This window comes from Salarias fasciatus (assembly GCF_902148845.1).
Source record: "Salarias fasciatus chromosome 7 unlocalized genomic scaffold, fSalaFa1.1 super_scaffold_4, whole genome shotgun sequence".
In the NCBI taxonomy this organism is placed as follows: Eukaryota; Metazoa; Chordata; class Actinopteri; order Blenniiformes; family Blenniidae; genus Salarias; species Salarias fasciatus.
In genome coordinates this window covers 27,726,604-27,745,013 of record NW_021941229.1, presented here as the reverse complement: position 1 = coordinate 27,745,013, position 18,410 = coordinate 27,726,604, and the positions used below count along the sequence as shown (strand labels likewise).

Sequence of the window (18,410 nt, the reverse complement as noted above, 5' to 3'; positions counted from 1 at the left end):
GAGAAGATCCACCTGGGAACCAGAACACCAGGGTGGTCCCGGCAGGGCCAGCAGTCTTCCTTCTAAACACCTTCAGCTGTTTTCGTTTTCACAAACCGGCTGACAGTCGTAGAGAAGCGATCAGTCAGTTTTGTCCGGGACTTTCAGAGCCGTCCCACGGTTTGACCTGCCGTCCCCACGCCCCCCCGTCCTCTGGTCTGCGGTGGACTTCACCCCGTCCAGCCGCTCCACACGTTTCAGAGTGTTCCCGTTTCTCCGGCTGACCCGTGGAGCCTTGCCGCCAGACGTCCGTCCAGAGATCCGGTGAAGCTCCTCTGATCGTCAACGTTTTAATGGAAATATAGAACAAAAGTCCGAAGAGTTCTCGAGGGACCGATTCGGTCTGAACGCCTCCTGTCCGGTAGTTCTATTCACAGTTTACAAATATTGTGTGAAAATTGCAGAAGAAGCTGCTAAACTCAGCTGGAAACCGACCGGGACGTTCTCCCTCCGGACCTGTGCTGTACGGCGTCCGCCCGGGTCGGTTCTGGTTCTGTTCTGGTTCTGTTCTGGTTCTGTTCTGGTTCGGTTCGGCTCCTCGGCTCTACACGCTGCTCTCTGTCTGCTCTATGTGTTTACGTCTATGCTTGCTCCGGTGGTGACGTCAGCACGCTGCTGCGCTGATTCAGCTGAACCACCGGAAGCAAAACAAACCCTCGTGCGCATGCGCGGCCGCGGTCTGCGCCGCACCTTCTCCGGACTAACTTCCGAACTTTAGTTTTTGTTTATTTTTAAATTAATCATTCGAGTTTATTTTCCCTGGAATCTGAAGCCAGGCGCGTGACCAGCCGCAGGGCGCGTGACCGGCTGCAGAGAGGCGTGCAGCGCGTGTCCGGCCGGAAGTGAGCAGCAGGTCCGAGTCAAACTGTTCACTATTTAAAAAGTTTTGCAGAATTTTCGCTCCGCAGCGGTCTGGTTAATCTGGGGTTGGAAGACAGTTTCTGACGGAGGAACGAATTCAGGATTTTTTATATTTATTTTTTAATCAAGTCTTGCTTGATTTTATTCGAAGCAACTGGAGGTCAGAGGTCAGATTAAAGTTTCACCAAAGGATGAAATCAGAAATAACAGTAAAAATAACGAAGAACTGTTTAACTGAAATACCGAGTCCTGTAGTTAGTACTCTGTGTAATCCACTGCTTTTACTCTGAAGTACTGTGTAATCCAGAACTTTTATTTTGGAGTATTCTATGTAGTCCAGTACTTTATCCTCTCAAACCTTCAGTTCCTGCTGAACTGTTGCCACAGTGATGAAGAGGGGGCGTGTCTTTGCCGTGCTGGTGGGCGGGGTTTTCTGTGTGGCGCTGATGTCACTCTACCGCATGCTGGAGGTGATGCAGAGGGCGGAGCTTCGGCCACGCGGGGACACGCCTCCTGGACAGGTGGACCAGGTGCGTTACGCTTCTCCATTTCTACAGGTCAGACTCTTGAAGAAAATGGGCCAATCAGATGTCTGCTTTCAGGACTTGCTCCGCCTCCAGCAGAAGATTGACCGGTTGGAAGGTCTCCTCAGCGAGAACAACCGATTGGTTGCTGCGCTGCGAGACTCCTTAGTCCACCGTAAAGCGGGCCGCCCAGGGGGCGTGGCCAACAGCAGCTCAGTCTCCGCCCCCCGGCTTCCTGGCTGCCGATTGGCTGAGGAGCTGAAGGACGGCGCAGACGGCGTGCAGGTTAGCTTAGCATGCTAAGTGCTTCAGATGGGCTATCTGTGCTGCGCGGACGTCCTTCACCGGTCCTGTGTGTCCGAAGCTCCTGGACGTCTACGACCTCCTGGCCTTCGACAACCCGGACGGCGGCGCCTGGAAGCAGGGCTTTGATATCAGTTACCGCGGCGACGAGTGGGACGAGCAGCCGCTGGAGGTCTTCCTGGTTCCTCATTCGCACAACGACCCTGGTGAGGTCGGAAGGATTTTCAGCCTGGCAAGCTAACTGCTAATGCTACTGCTAACGGTACTATTATCTGCTAACGCTAATGCTACTGCTAACTGATAATGCTACTATTAACTGCTAACACGACTTGCTAATTTTGCTGCTAACTACCAACACTACTGCTAACTGCTAATGCTACTGCTAACTGCTAACACTGGTGCTGACTCATCATGCTACTGCTAACTGCTAACACTGGTGCTGACTCATCATGCTAATGCTACTGCTAACGCTGCTGCTGGTCTCAGGTTGGCTGAAGACATTTGACGGTTATTATGAAGACCAGACGAGACACATCCTGAACAACATGGTGACCAAACTGAGCGAGGACAGCAGGTAGGCCACACACACACACACACACACACACACACACACACACACACACACACACACACACACACACACACACACACAAAACAAAGATCTTCATGCTCCCTTGTTGCCATGGTAACTGAGGTGATGAAGGCTCTTAAAGGAGAGTTTCTGGACCTTGTGGGGATTGAATTATTCAGGAATCATTTATGACTCGACTCCTCTGACCTTGACTGTCTTGGACTGGGGTCGTAGTTCTGACTCGTGGCTCCGCCCTCCTGACTTATGGCTCCACCCTCCTGACTTGGGGCCAATCCCTCCTGACTCGTGGCTCCGCCCTCCTGGTATGTGGCTCCACTTTTCTGACTCGTGGCCCCCCCCTCCTGACACTTAGCCCCGCCCTCCTGACTCGTGGCTCCACCCTCCTGACTCGTGGCTCCACCCTCCTGATTTGTGGCTCCGCCCTGCAGGAGGAAGATGATCTGGGCGGAGATCAGCTACTTCTCCAAGTGGTGGAGCGAAATCGACGAGCAGAAGCGATCGACGGTCAAACGGTGAGGTCGTCCGTCGGGACTCGAACCGGACATCCGCTCACGGAGCGGCAGAGTGACGGCTTCTCCTCCTGTGCTGTGATTGGCCAGCCTGGTGGGGGCGGGGCAGCTGGAGCTGGTGACGGGCGGCTGGGTGATGCCGGACGAGGCCAGCACGCATTACTTCGCCCTGCTGGACCAGCTGCTGGAGGGACACCAGTGGCTGCAGACGCACCTGGGTCACGTGACACGCTGTACCCCAGCAAGATGGCCGCCACGCCCACCTCCGGCGTCTGCTGACCGTGTGTGTGTGTGTGTGTGTGTGTGTGCAGGCGTGACGCCGAGCAGCGGCTGGGCCATCGACCCGTTTGGACACTCCCCCTCCATGACCTACCTGCTGAAGGGGGCGGGGCTTAAGAACATGGTCATCCAGAGGATCCACTACGCCGTCAAGAAGCACTTCGCCAGACAGAAGAGTCTGGAGTTTCTGTGGCGACAGAGCTGGGGTGAGGGGGCGGGGCTGCGGGGGAGGGTCCGACCCAGTCCTGCAGTTGGTTGAGTCCGCCCACTTCCCGTTGCAGACTCCTCCCCCCGCAGTGACATCACGTGTCACATGATGCCGTTCTACAGCTACGACGTTCCTCACACCTGCGGGCCGAACCCGGCCGTCTGCTGCCAGTTCGACTTCCACCGCCTGCCGGGGAGGCGGGTCTTCTGCCCCTGGAGGGTCCCTCCCCAGCCAATCACAGAGCAGAACGTCCAGGAGAGGTGAGCGGGGGGCGGGGCCGACCAGGGGGCTGTCCTGAGGCTGAACATCACGTCTGGCTAAACGTCCAGAAGTGCTGATATCATGATGTGGAGTCTGAAGCGAAGAACCGGGTCGGAGCCGGACCAGAGCCCCAGAACCCGGCCGGTTCTCCGCTCGCCGGTGTTGTTCTGATGTTGTTCGTCTGCCTGACAGCCGCAGTGACGCCGTTGTGCGTCCGCTGTCCCGTCCGGTGTGTCTCTGGTGTTGTGGACGTTTGTGTGACGAGGTGTTGTCATGGAAACGGCGGGTGTGTCCCCCCCAGGGCCCTGCTGCTCCTGGACCAGTACCGCCAGAAGTCGCTCCTGTTCCGGACCCCGGTTCTCCTGGTTCCTCTGGGGGACGACTTCCGCTTCGTGGAGTCCAGCGAGTGGGACGTCCAGCTCAGCAGCTACCAGAGGCTCTTCGACTACTACCAGCAGCACCCGGAGCTCCGGGTCACGGTGAGCCCGGGGGTCTGGACCGGGGCCGGGGCCGGGGCCTGGGGTCGGGGCCGGGGCCGGGGCCGGGGCCGGGGCCGGGGTCGGGGCCGGGGTCGGGGCCGGGGTCGGGACCGGGGTCGGGGCCGGGGCCGGGGCTGGGGCCGGGGTCGGGCCGGGGTCGGGGCCGGGGTCTGGACTGGGGCCGGGGTCGGGGCCCGGGGCCGGGGCCGGGGCCGGGGCCGGGGTCGGGGCCGGGGCCGGGGCCGGGGTCGGGGCCGGGGTCTGGACTGGGGCCGGGGTCGGGGCCGGGGCCGGGGCCGGGGCCGGGGCCGGGGCCGGGGTCGGGGCCGGGGCCGGGGCCGGGGCCGGGGTCGGGGCCGGGGTCTGGACTGGGGCCGGGGTCGGGGCCGGGGCCGGGGCCGGGGCCGGGGTCGGGGTCGGGGCCGGGGCCGGGGCCTGGGGTCTGGGCCGGGGTCGGGGTCGGGCCGGGGCCTGGGGTCTGGACCGGCGCCGGGGCCGGGGCCGGGGCCGGGGCCGGGGCCGGGGCCTGGGGTCGGGGCCGGGGCCGGGGCCGGGGCCGGGCCGGGCCGGGGCCGGGATCACCCACACTTCCTCTTTCCTCTTCAAGTCCTCAGAGTTGTATTTGAACAGTGGTCAGAGGTCAGAGGGTCAGAGGCCAGGGGTCAGAGGTCAGGCAGTCTGTATGAAGGCTCCTGAGTTCCAGATGTGGTTCCTCCAGGTTCAACTTGAAGTTGAAATTTGGAAATTTTGAAGTTGAATACCAGGCTGCTGACAATTCCCCCCCCGCAGGCCCGGTTCGGGACTCTCTCGGACTACTTCCAGTCCCTGCACCGTCGTCTCGGGGCCTCCGGAGTGTCTCTCCCGTCTCTCCGTGGAGATTTCTTCACGTACGCCGACCGAGACGACCACTACTGGAGCGGCTTCTTCTCGTCCCGCCCCTTCTACAAGCGTCTGGACCGCGTGCTGGAGGCCACGCTGCGGTGGGCCCCGCCCCTGTCCCCGTCCCCTGTCCCCGCCCCCGTCCCCTGTCCCCTGTCCCCTGTCCCCCCTCCCCCCTCCTCCACCCGTCCCCCCGTCTTCACCTCTCGCCTTGTCTTTGTCCCGCAGCGCCACAGAGATCCTCTTCAGCCTGACGCTGGCTGAAATGCGTCGTTTCCACGGCGACGGACGTCTGGCCGCCACGTTTCCCGCCCGTGAGCATTTCGCTCGGCTGACGTCGGGGAGGCGGAGCCTGGCGCTGTTCCAGCACCACGACGCCGTCACCGGGACGGCCCGCGACCCCGTGGTGGTGGACTACGGCACCAGGTCGGCGCCTCGCACAGCTAGCGTTAGCCACCACGTTAGCATGCTCATGAGTCTGCTAGCCTGTTAGCAGGTTAGCCTGTTAGCCAGACGTGTTTCAGTTTGGTACTGTAGTCTTTGGCTGTGTTCGAAACCGCATACTTACGTACTACTCGTACTAACTTATTGAGTATGCAGTGTGTTTACACTGGCAGTATGCGATTTTGAGTATGCGAGAAGTTCCCGGATGCATACTGCATTCGCCAGAAATGTTGAGTATACATCGTGTGTTCACTACTCATACTGAAATTGCCCAAGATGCAACGCGACGGACATTTGAATAAACTTTATTCAGTTCACAATGACTGTTTCTTCATGATGTACATTCAGCAAGCTGAGTATGGTTCTAGATTTAATCTTCCCTCCATTGTTTGTGCTCGTAGGTATGTTATGTTACGAGATTTCTGATTGGATTGACAATGATTAAAAATAGTAAAAACAAAAAAACAAAAAAAAACCTTACATCTGAGAACAAGTCCCTGCTGAAAGCGACCATGATGCACCGAAGACGGCGAGCCGATCTTTGTTGAAGAGCCGAAAAAAACTCTCCGTCGGTAAAGCATCATAATTGGCATAATAAGTGGTCCGTTAACGGGACACCGGTCCACACGGCGATGTTAAGCGAGATATATTGCTGAAAGATTGCCTTCTTGTTTTCAAAGTAAAAGCACAGATTTATCACTGAGGTTGTTTTGCATGAGAAAGGGAAAGGGGTGGTTTATTTTGGTGAAAATAACCGGAAGTGCGTTGCTCACTGCGGCTGGCTTGAATTTCGCCGAATTCGTCCGAAAAAAATCATAAACGGCTCGTATTCGGACAAATAAACGACACACTCGGCTCTAAACCACCTCTTTGTCGCCTAATTTTAAGATGAAGTCATACATTTGACGAGTTTAGGGCTAAAGTGAAATCAGCTTTAGCAGATCGCTTTCTGCTCATGGAAGAAGTGCAATGCATTGTGGGTTATTATGTAGTATGCTGTAGTGTAAACGCTTCGCATACTGTTTGATGGACTGAGTAAGCAGGATGCAGGATGGATAGTATGAGTATGTAAGGATGTAGTAGACAGTATGCGGTTTCGAACACAGCCTTTGATTGTCTCACTTCCTGTTTGGAACTTTTAGCATGTTACCCTGTGGTTAGCATGTTAGCCTGTGGTTAGCATGTTAGCCTGTGGTTAGCATGTTAGCCTGTGGTTAGCATGTTAGCCTGTGGTTAGCATGAATGTTTTGCGTTTGGATTGTTAGATGTCTTTAGCGCCACTTGTCTCCTGTCTCATTTTTCCCTTCATGCTCTCTGTTAAAGGACGCCGCCGCCATGGCCAATGCTAACAGGTACCGCCGTGCTCAGTGTGAGCCATTAGCATCTAGCATTAGCTTCCCCTTAACGCAGCTCCCGTAGCGTTAGCGTTAGCGTGTAGCCCGGACCGCAGCCCGGCGTGCCGGCGCGGCGGCGGCTCGCTCTGACGCTCCGGTCTCTCCAGGCTCCTCCGCTCCCTGCTGGACCTGCGCCAGGTGCTGCGAAGCTCCGCCCACTGGCTGCTGCTGCCGGACCGGAGCCGGTACCGCCACGACGCGTCCGCCCCCCTGCTGCTGATGGTGACCTCCGACCCCGTCCCGAAGCGGTGGGCGTGGCAGGTGGGCGGGGCTGACGCGGCGCTGTGTGTTTCAGGACGAGGAGCCGGCGGCGCAGGACGCCCCGCCCCTCAAGACCCGGCTGCGACTCGGGGATCGAGCCAGGTAACGGCCGGGCGCGCCGCGGGCCGCTCGCTCGCTCGCTCGCCGCGCCCCTCACCGTCCTGTCGTCCCCCGGCAGGTCTCTGGTGGTCTTCAACCCCACCCAGCAGGTCCAGACCTCCGTGGTCACCGTGCTGGTGGACCGTCCCGACGCCCGGGTGTCCGACGCCCGGACCGGGACGCCCGTCCCCGTCCAGATGTCCGCCGTGTGGGCGGAGCCCGGCCGGCCGGCCGCCGAGGCCTTCCAGGTGAGGAGCCGCTCGGTGGGCCGGTCCGGCGCCGTCCCTCCGTCTCTCTGTCCCTCCGTCTCTCTGTCCCTCCGTCTCTTTGTCCCTCTGTCCGTCCATCCCTCCGTCTCTCTGTCCCTCCGTCCCTCCATCCCGCCGTCTCTCTGTCCCTCCGTCTCTTTGTCCCTCTGTCTGTCCATCCCGCTGTCCCTCTGTCCTACCGTCCCTTCGTCCCTCGTCTCATCTCCGCCTGTCCCCCAGCTGTCCTTCGTGGCGGCGCTCCCCCCGCTGGCGCTGACGGTGTACCAGGTGACCGCGGCGCCCGCTGGCTCCGCCCCCCGGGCGCGCTACACCCTGCACGGCCCGGCCGACCCGGCGGCGCTCCGGAACCCGCACTTCCAGGTGTCCCGCCCGCCGGACTCCGAGGCCGACGCCCCGCTGTTGCTTAGCAACCGGCACCTGGAGGCGTGGAGCTCGGCGCGGACCGGCCTGCTGCAGGTCAGACCGGCCCGGCCCGGCCCGGCCCGGCCCGGCCCGGCCCGGCCCGGCGCCCCCCTTCACAATAAAAGCCCCCCGGGACTCGGCTGACGCTGCACTGTGACCCGCAGGAAGTCCGACTGCGGTCCGGTCTGACCAGGAAGGTCCAGGTCCAGTTCCTCTGGTACGGAACCAGGACCGGGTCAAACCGGGACAAGAGTGGAGCCTACCTGTTCCTGCCGGGGGACGAGGGGGGACAGGTGAGTCCGTCGGGACCGTTCTGGACCACATGAGCCACAGATACACCAGTGGAGACCGGATCCAGACCGGATCTAGACCACAGATAGACTGGATTCAGTTCAGCTTTATTTATAAAACACAGTTTTACAGACTTTTGAAAACCCAACCAGAGCAGGAGAACCCTGTAGAACCAGGTCAGAGGAGAACCCTGCAGAACCAGGTCAGAGGAGAACCCTGTAGAACCAGGTCAGAGCAGGAGAACCCTGTAGAACCAGGTCAGAGGAGAACCCTGCAGAACCAGGTCAGAGGAGAACCCTGTAGAACCAGGTCAGAGCAGGAGAACCCTGCAGAACCAGGTCAGAGGAGAACCCTGCAGAACCAGGTCAGAGGAGAACCCTGCAGAACCAGGTCAGAGGAGAACCCTGCAGAACCAGGTCAGAGGAGGAGAACCCTGCAGAACCAGGTCAGAGGAGAACCCTGTAGAACCAGGTCAGAGGAGGAGAACCCTGCAGAACCAGGTCAGAGGAGAACCCTGTAGAACCAGGTCAGAGGAGAACCCTGCAGAACCAGGTCAGAGGAGAACCCTGTAGAACCAGGTCAGAGGAGAACCCTGTAGAACCAGGTCAGAGCAGGAGAACCCTGCAGAACCAGGTCAGAGGAGAACCCTGCAGAACCAGGTCAGAGGAGAACCCTGCAGAACCAGGTCAGAGGAGGAGAACCCTGCAGAACCAGGTCAGAGGAGGAGAACCCTGCAGAACCAGGTCAGAGGAGAACCCTGTAGAACCAGGTCAGAGGAGAACCCTGCAGAACCAGGTCAGAGGAGGAGAACCCTGCAGAACCAGGTCAGAGGAGAACCCTGTAGAACCAGGTCAGAGGAGGAGAACCCTGCAGAACCAGGTCAGAGGAGAACCCTGTAGAACCAGGTCAGAGGAGAACCCTGCAGAACCAGGTCAGAGGAGGAGAACCCTGCAGAACCAGGTCAGAGGAGAACCCTGTAGGACCAGGTCAGAGGAGAACACTGTAGAACCAGGTCAGAGGAGGAGAACCCTGTAGAACCAGGTCAGAGGAGGAGAACCCTGCAGAACCAGGTCAGAGGAGAACCCTGTAGAACCAGGTCAGAGGAGGAGAACCCTGTAGAACCAGGTCAGAGGAGGAGAACCCTGCAGAACCAGGTCAGAGGAGAACCCTGCAGAACCAGGTCAGAGGAGGAGAACCCTGCAGAACCAGGTCAGAGGAGAACCCTGTAGAACCAGGTCAGAGGAGAACCCTGTAGAACCAGGTCAGAGGAGAACCCTGCAGAACCAGGTCAGAGGAGAACCCTGCAGAACCAGGTCAGAGGAGGAGAACCCTGCAGAACCAGGTCAGAGGAGGAGAACCCTGTAGAACCAGGTCAGAGGAGAACCCTGTAGAACCAGGTCAGAGGAGGAGAACCCTGCAGAACCAGGTCAGAGGAGAACCCTGTAGAACCAGGTCAGAGGAGAACCCTGCAGAACCAGGTCAGAGGAGGAGAACCCTGCAGAACCAGGTCAGAGGAGAACCCTGTAGAACCAGGTCAGAGGAGAACCCTGTAGAACCAGGTCAGAGGAGAACCCTGCAGAACCAGGTCAGAGGAGGAGAACCCTGTAGAACCAGGTCAGAGGAGAACCCTGCAGAACCAGGTCAGAGGAGAACCCTGTAGAACCAGGTCAGAGGAGAACCCTGCAGAACCAGGTCAGAGGAGAACCCTGCAGAACCAGGTCAGAGGAGAACCCTGTAGAACCAGGTCAGAGGAGAACCCTGCAGAACCAGTCCCAGGCGTTCTGCTGTCCCAGAGAGGGTTTAGAGGACGGTCCATCTGGTCCTCAGTGTCTCGGTTCTTCCAGCCCTACAGGTCTTCAGAACCGCCCCTGGTTCGGGTCTCCAGAGGTCCGATCTTCTCTGACATCACTTCCTGTTACAAACACTTCACACACACGCTCCGCCTGTTCCACCTGGAAGGTAACCGCAGCGCTGGCACTCCATCGTCACGGTAACCAGACGCTGTCAGAGGGTGTGTGTGTGTGCGCCTGTCCCTGTCCCAGGGCATGCTGGGAGATCTCTGGAGATTTCCAACATGGTGGACATCCGCTCGGAGTCGAACCGTGAGCTGGTGATGCGCCTCGTCAGCGACGTTGCCAACGGCAACCGTTTCTACTCCGACCTGAACGGATTCCAGGTGACCTCCCGTCTGACGTCCCGGCCAATGGGAGCGCCCGGCGCGGCGGCGCTCCCGCTGACCGCGGCTGCCTCCCGTGCAGATGCAGCAGCGCCGCCTGCTGGCCAAGCTGCCGCTGCAGGCGCACTTCTACCCCATGACCGCCGCCGCCTTCCTGCAGGACGCCGCCGGCCGCCTCACGCTGCTGGCCGCCCAGAGCCAGGGCGTGGCGGCGCTGCGACCGGGTGAGCCGGGCCCAGGATGACCCAGACCCCGCCCCCTGGCCCTGCCTGACCTCTGACCTCTGACCTCTGACCTCTGCAGGGCAGCTGGAGGTGGTGTTGGACCGGCGCCTGCTGCAGGACGACAACCGGGGCCTGGGTCAGGGAGTCACCGACAACAAGGTCACTGCCAGCCTGTACCGCCTGCTGCTGGAGGAGCGAGGGGGCGGGGCCACGGTGAGGGGCGTGGTCTGCGGTTAGGAGGCGGAGCTACACTGGGGGCGTGGCTTGATGAACGTTTTGTCACCTGACAGGAAGTGGGAGGAGCCTCGGAGGAACACCTGTCGCTTCTCGCTCACCTGGACTCACTGTCTCTCTGCCAACCACCAATCACCATGGTAACCCGTGACCACGCCCCCCAGCTGAAGCTCCGCCCCTTCCTGCCGCTCAGCTCGCCGTTGCCGTGTGACATTCACCTGCTGAACCTGCGGACGCTGGAGGACGAGCAGGTGACCCCAGCTGGACACGATGATGTCATCAGCACACTCTGACCTTTGACCCGTGTCGTTGCTTTTACAAACAGGAAGCAGGAAGTCCCTCACAGGAAGTGGCCCTCCTCCTCCACAGGAAGGGCTTCCACTGTGACTACACCCCCGAGCCCAAGCCGGCGTGCACGTGGAGTGCGCACGAGAAGGTGGACACACACACAGATCCAGACTCTCTGATCTGGGTCCAGAACCAGAACCAGAACCTCTCTCAGTGATCAGTCTCCTCCGTGTCTGTGTGTAGACCCAGTCCCGGTCTGTGTGTAGTCCCGGTCCCGGTCTGTGTGTAGTCCCGGTCCCGGTCTGTGTGTAGACCCGGTCCCGGTCTGTGTGTAGTCCCGGTCCCGGTCTGTGTGTAGACCCGGTCCCGGTCTGTGTGTAGACCCGGTCCCGGTCTGTGTGTAGTCCCGGTCCCGGTCTGTGTGTAGACCCGGTCCCGGTCTGTGTGTAGACCCGGTCCCGGTCCTGTGGGTCTGACCGGGTCTGTCTGGTCTTCGCAGGTGAACCTGGATCAGCTCTTCTCTCCTCTGGTCTTCGGTTCTGTGCGTCGTTCTGGTCTCACCTTCCTGCGAGACGTCCAGGACCCGGACCAGGTCCAGCAGCAGGATCCAGACTTTCGGCTCCGGCCGATGGAGATCGGCGCCTTCCGCGTGGTCATCCGCTAACTGGCTAATGCTAACGCTAAAGCTAGAAACATCTGCAGCCAATCAGGCGAGGTTCTGTGGAGTTACCAATCTGGAGGCAGCTGTGGAGGAAGGAAAGCTGGACCAGGAAGTAAACAGGAAGTAAATACACAACAGAAAGTAAATACACAACAGGAAGTAAACAGGAAGTAAATGCTGAACAGGAAATAAACAGTACCTAAAAACAGGAAGTAAATAGAAAAAGGAAGTTTACCAGGATGGAAGCAAACGCAAACAGGAAGTAAACAGCAAGTAAATAGAAAACAGGAAGTTCATACAAACAACAGGAAATAAAAAAAACTCAAGAAATACAAAACAAAAAATGCCCCCCCCCCAAAAAAAAGAACGAAACTGAAGGAAAATGAACAAACAGGAAAAATATAAAAGGGAGTTAAAGGGGAAACAATCAAAAACAGTGAAATGAAAAAAGGGAAAATGCTGAATGGTTGTGTTGCCACGGCAACCACGGGGACCAATGAAGTGTGTGTGTGTGTGTGTGTGTGTGTGTGTGTGTGTGTGTGTGTGTGTGTGTGTGTGTGTGTGTGTGTGTGTGTGTGTGTGTGTGTGTGTGTGTGTGTGTGTGTGTGTCCATGAAAGGCTGACTGATTTTAAAGCCTGATTTTTGATTTTTTTTCACTTCCTCTTCCTGTTGTGACTCAGGATTTGGAATCTTCCTTCTCTGAATGTGAACTTTATTTTGGGGATTTTATTTTGAAGGAGTAATTTATGTTCTTTTACTTCTCTTCTGTCAATAAACCCGATGGACCCGGGCTGGTTTTCTGCGTGCTGGGCTGTGGGGGGTGTTCTGGGCCGTTCAGACCAGGATCAGGTCTCCGGGTTCTCTGGGTTCTGAGCAGCTGTTGGAACGCCAGAGGTTCTGATCCACCGTGGTTCTGGTGGAACCTTCACTGGTACTGAGGTTCTTCACTGCAGACCTTTCAAATCATCAGAACGTCATGGAAAAGTTCTTTTTTATCCATAATTCCTTTCAGGAGCTCAAACACTTCAAGCTTTTATTTGTTTAGTTTGACAGAATTTGTGTTTCCAGCTGGTAGAACCCCGAAACAGGACTTCAAAAACTAGAACCCAGATGCTGGTTTATCTAATCCACCCAGACACTGGATTATTTAATCCACCCAGAAGCTGGATTACCTAATCCACCCGGATGCTGGATTACCTAATCCACTCAGATGCTGGATTACCTAATCCACCCAGATGCTGGATTATCCAGTCCACCTGGATGCTGTGAGGGACAGGGACTCTTCTCATTAAAAAGAATGAAAGAGGAACTGAGGACAGCTCGGGTCAGAAGAGACGTCCTGCTTAGTGGACATGGAGTCCCAGCCCTGAGGGACCAGGAAGAAGAACTTGTGCAGACCGGAGCCGCTGAGCTGGACTGAGGAGATCCTGGACCGGTGGGTTCTAAAGGGGATGAGTGTGTTCTGCTCCCTCATCTGCTTCCTGCGGATCCTGGATCTGGTGGTCTGACGCTGGCAGGTCTCGTGCTGTAGGGTTGGTTTTTACAGAATGTGAGGTTTCAGCTCACCTGTGGCGTTCCGCCGCGTCCTCCGCTCACCTGTGGCGTTCCGCCGCGTCCTCCGCTCACCTGTGGCGTTCCGCCGCGTCCTCCGCTCACCTGTGGCGTTCCGCCGCGTCCTGCACTCACCTGTGGCGTTCCTGTGGCGTTCTGCCGCGTCCTCCGCTCACCTGTGGCGTTCCGCCGCGTCCTCCGCTCACCTGTGGCGTTCTGCTGTAGTTCTGTCTTCAGTCGGGGACGTTGGAGACGTGCTGCTGGGTTTCTGCTGGACGCTACCGTCCAGCAGATGATTTATCCGTGAGAGGGCGGGACTTCCCATAAAAGGCTGGTCAGACCGAGGGTGGGGGCGTGGCCAACCCTGGTATCATGTTACATTCATACAGAGATCCAGAGCCGCCGTCCACAACTGAGACTGAAGCGTTAAACTCTGGTCCTAGCTATGCACTGTGTAGTACAAGAACACACACACACACACACACACACACACACACACACACACACACACACACCAAACCGGTTCCTGGGCCACATCGGGGCCGGCACCCAAAATTGAACCGGTTCTTGTGTTCGCACCGACCGCAGCCCCGGCCCCAAGAACCGGGGCTTTTCAGGAACCACTGTCTTCCTGGTCCAGATCAGAACCCGACCAGAACCCTGCCACCCCTCGACTGAGCCCCGCCCTGGGGGCGGAGCTACAGCAACACCTGATCTCCAAACACACTGTGGCTGGGCTGTGTGTATGTGCGTGTGTGTGTGTGTGTGTGTGTGTGTGTGTGTGTGTGTGTGTGTGTGTGTTCAGTGTGCCTTGGATTATTTCAGTGACTTGGTAACATGTGAATTCCAGCGTGTTTGTATTTTATTTTTATGATTTTTTGGAATTGAAAATGGGCCAAGAGGAGTCCTGACGGATGTGTCAGACTGACCTGCAGCGACAGGAAGCGTCTGGTTGAAGTCACTGCTGCCGGGGGGGGGTCAGTTACTTCTCCCCCCCCCTCAGTCACTGCTGCCTGCTGTCCTCACTAACATATGAAACCTCAGTGTCTGGTGGTTTCAGGCGAGGCAGACTCTGGTTTTTCATCTGTGTGATTTTGACAAAGATCATTTGATGTGATTTTATGCAGAAATGTGAGAAACTCCGAAAGGTTCAGATACTTTCTCATCCCACTGGACGTTCAACAACCAACAGGCCTACATGCGCTTCCAACACCCCCAAACTGACAGAATTCAACTAGCGCACTGTGTGGAAATCTTGGCTTAAATAAAATACCAGTGAAAAATATATATACATGTCAACATAAACCCTCATGGTTGTGCGAAGCCATGTTTAACTGTAATGTACAAGGTGGAAGAAACGGTCTGTCTTCCTCTCAGCAGGTCGGCGTCCTGCAGCTGTGGACAGGCTCAGGACACGTTTCTGAAACACAGAAGGAAAAACAGCCGACAGATATTAGCATCATTAGATACATTCACAATAAATCATGACTATTTAAATACATAAATATATGACTCTCACCTCAGTTCTTCTTGAATTTATACTTTCTGCTTGACCTTCCAGCCTCCAGCAGGTCCTCTCTTTAACGGTCGCAGCCGTTTCCCCCGTTCGCGCCATTTGCTCACGGCCGGAAAAGCAGCTAGCAGCTAGCAGCTAGCAGCTAGCGTCGACTGAAACTTACAGGTACTCTCCCTGTTCATTCTACACAACCGTGCAATACACTCCCCCGTCAGCTTCTCTTCTCCACGCCGCTGTGACATCGGGACCGAGGCGAACGAGGCATCGGGCTGGAGGCCGACCGCCGGGCGCGGCGCGGCTCCCTGGGACGAGCCTCGCTCGCGAGCTCGGCGGCGAAGTCATCTGCAGGAGCGCCGGCCTCACTCGCCTGCCCGCCATCCACAACCCCGAGGCCACCAAGCTGGACGTGGATCCGGATTCACCAAAGCCGCTGCTGCAATTCGACAGAAGGAGCTCTCAGGGCGATCCGAGCGTCGGTCCCGCGGCAGCCAGCGACCGGCAGGCTGCTCGCCCCCGGCCCCGCGGCGGCCAGTGACCGGCAGGCTGCTCGCCCCCGGCCCCGCGGCGGCCAGCGACCGGCAGGCTGCTCGCCCCCGGCCCCGCGGCGGCCAGCGACCGGCAGGCTGCTCGCCCCCGGCCCCGCGGCGGCCAGCGACCGGCAGGCTACTCGCCCCCGGCCCCGCGGCGGCCAGCGACCAGCAGGCTGCTCGCCCCCGGCCCCGCGGCGGCCAGCGACCGGCAGGCTGCTCGCCCCCGGCCCCGCGGCGGCTGCATCGGCAGCGTCGGTCCCGTGGAAGTTAAACGTCCACCAGGCTGCTGATATTCACAGACAAAGTAAGACAAAATGCCTCCTTCAAAAACTTTGAGAAGATAGAAGGAGACATAGAGGACATTAAAAGAACCTTGAACACATTTTCAAACAAAATGTCAAGCACAGATGAACTAATTGGAAATTAAAAGTCTAAAAAACTGTTGAATGAAATCATAACGCAGATCCAACAACGGGTGGAAGATCTGGAACAATACTCAAGGAAAGACGACGTTCTGATATCCGGACTAGACACAAGACATCGTTCTTACATCGGAGAAGATGCTCCAACTGAGGAACTGCTCACCCTACAACATCAAGTCTTACAATTCTTCCAAAGACAAGGTATCAACATCCAGCACGACTCCATCTCGGCTCGTCACACAATCCCACAAAGAAACAGTAAGAGTAAACCATCGGTCGCTGTACGTTTTGTAAACAGGAAACACAAACAGAGCTGATGAAACAGGGAAAGAAACTGAAAGGAACGAGTGTCTTTATAAATGATCATTTGACCAAAAGAAATGCTGAGATTGCAAAAGAAGCAAGACTGCTCAGAAAACAAACTCACACAGCAGCAACATGGGTTTGGAACTGTAAGATATGGATGAAGCAAAAAGAAGGAACCAATGCTGTGCAAGGAAAAAGCATAAAGGATCTTGCAAAGTACAAACAATCATAACTGTTGGTCAAGAAAAGTTGCATTTGTAATGACCTCGAAACAGCAAGATGTGAGTTGAAAAACAAACTAAAAACACACATATATAAAACACATGGATCAGGAAAACAAAATATACGACATAGACACAAGAGTAGATGAAAATGTATTTAACATTACAAATGTGAATACTACAACGAAGAGGCTCTTAACACAGCAAAAAGTGAAGGTAACACGCTATCCATTATACATCTAAATGCTCGAAGCATCTACAATGAATTTACATGAATTCAAGACTAATTAAATGGGTTTAAAACCAAATTCAGTATTGTTGCAATAACGGAAACGTGGCTTAAAGATGATATGATGACCGAGTTTCAAATGGAGGGTTATTCCCTCTTCTCTCTACGCAGGAAGGACAAAAGAGGAGGAGGAGTTGCTCTGTGCATCAGTACAAAGCTAAAATCCAAAATTATTAATGAGATGACAGTATTGGAGGATGAAATAGAAAAGATAACAGTGGAAATAATGTCTAATACAGAAAAAATATATTGGTAAGTTGTGTTAATAGACCACAGGAGTCATGTGTGCAATTGTTCACTGATAAAATGACGGAAAATTTGGAAAGACGCAATATAAGAAACCAGCGATTCGTGGAGATTTTAATATAAATTTTGAAAATGTGAAAGACTCTAGAACAACAGATTTCCTAAATTCAATGAACAGTTTGGGTCTTTTTCCATTAATAACAAGACCAGCGAGAACAACAACACACAGTGCCACGACAATGGACAACATCTTAACTAATGCTGAGGATATTACAGTAAGAGCAATTTAACAACTGATATTAGTGATCATTTGCTGATCTTTACAGTACTGAAATACTGTCAGAAAGTGGTACACAGAAACACATTTAAAAAGATTAGAACTAGATCATTAAAGGCACTGGGGGACTCAGTGATGACCTCAATAAACAGAAATGGGAAACAGTATAGCAGAGGATGTCAACTTGGGTTACAATTCTTTTATAGAAGTTGTGACAAGGTTGTATAATAAAAATTGCAAAATAATATGTTATAAGGACAAAAGAAGAGATCAACCATGGATAACAAAAGGGATAAAAAAATGCTTGCAAAAAGAAAAATAATTTATACAGACATTTCCTAAAAACGCAAACAGAAGAGGCAGAAAACCGTTACAAGAAATATAGAAATTAATTCCTGTGGATCATCAAAAACCGGAAAAAACATTACTACAGTGAAAAATTAAATGAAAACAAGAACAATACAAAGGCAACATGGGGAATAATAAATAGCGTCACAAAGAGTAATAAAGTTAAGAATTTGTACCCTGAATATTTTACTAAGGAAGATCTTGAAATAACAAAACCAAAGAAAATTGTTAACGAGTTTTGTTAATATTTTGTAAGTGTGGGGACTAATATTGCCAAAAAAATTCCACAAACAACAAATGCAAGGGACAACATGGACATTGATAACGTAAATAGTATTTTATTGTGAACGTGGAAGAAGATGAGATCAGGAAAATAGTGAAGAACTTTGGGAATAAGAGATGAAGTGACTGTGAGGGATCAGACATGTCGGTTCTAAAGAATGTTGTTGAGTCAGTCACTGAACCACTCGCACACATTTGTAATCTGTCTTTGAAAACCGGAACTTTTCCTGAAAAAATGAAAATAGCCAAAGTTGTTCCTCTTTTTAAAAATGGGGATAAATACAGATTGGCAATAATGGAATTAACAGAGAAAATAGCAAGAGAAAGTGACAATAAAAATTTTTTGTAAGTATATTCATTGACTTACAAAAAGTTTTTGACGTGATAAACCACTCACGGCTGCTCTGGAAACTTGAAAAATATGGGATCAGAGGGATTGCTCATAAATGGATAACTAGTTATTTAGAAAATAGAAAACAGTATGTTCAAATTAATGAAATAAAATCAGACTTGTGTGATATAAATTGCGGGGTACCTCAAGGTTCGATTCTTGGTCCGTTATTGTTTATACTATATATGAATGATTTATCTAAAGCATCGGAAGTACTACAGAGTATTTTGTTTCATGAACGTTTAAATATAAAGTTTTAGTTGTTTAGAGTTTAATGATCGTGAACTGGAATCTGTTGAACCGGGCCGCCGCCCTCCTGGAGCGACCCCGGCTCTGCCGGCGCCGCGGGTTGG

General features: G+C 54.7%; 1 protein-coding gene across 2 annotated transcripts; it reads left to right on the top strand.

The window, feature by feature from the left end:
- The first annotated feature begins 785 nt into the window (after window positions 1-785).
- On the top strand, window positions 786-12,468 carry LOC115382505 (alpha-mannosidase 2-like). 2 transcript variants are annotated; one of them, XM_030084243.1, is made up of 24 exons: window positions 786-892; window positions 1,288-1,430; window positions 1,503-1,709; window positions 1,789-1,933; window positions 2,214-2,301; window positions 2,748-2,831; window positions 2,919-3,046; window positions 3,140-3,313; window positions 3,389-3,575; window positions 3,878-4,055; window positions 4,845-5,035; window positions 5,163-5,360; window positions 6,880-6,994; window positions 7,068-7,135; window positions 7,212-7,380; window positions 7,621-7,857; window positions 7,968-8,096; window positions 9,939-10,053; window positions 10,137-10,270; window positions 10,353-10,494; window positions 10,574-10,707; window positions 10,785-10,979; window positions 11,054-11,164; window positions 11,516-12,468. In XM_030084243.1, exons 2-24 carry the CDS (start codon window positions 1,290-1,292, stop codon window positions 11,678-11,680), a joined length of 3,435 nt encoding a protein of 1,144 aa, XP_029940103.1. In that variant the 5' UTR covers window positions 786-892; window positions 1,288-1,289; the 3' UTR covers window positions 11,681-12,468. The 2 variants fall into 2 exon arrangements, with proteins under 2 accessions (XP_029940103.1, XP_029940102.1); XM_030084242.1 differs by having other exon boundaries at window positions 822-881.
- The last annotated feature ends 5,942 nt before the right edge of the window (window positions 12,469-18,410 follow it).

Coding starts and splice junctions, on each gene's coding strand:
- LOC115382505 (XM_030084242.1), top strand. Junction 2,302..2,747: donor AAACTGAGCGAGGACAGCAG/GTAGGCCACACA, acceptor TCCGCCCTGCAG/GAGGAAGATGATCTGGGCGG. Junction 5,036..5,162: donor GTGCTGGAGGCCACGCTGCG/GTGGGCCCCGCC, acceptor TTTGTCCCGCAG/CGCCACAGAGATCCTCTTCA.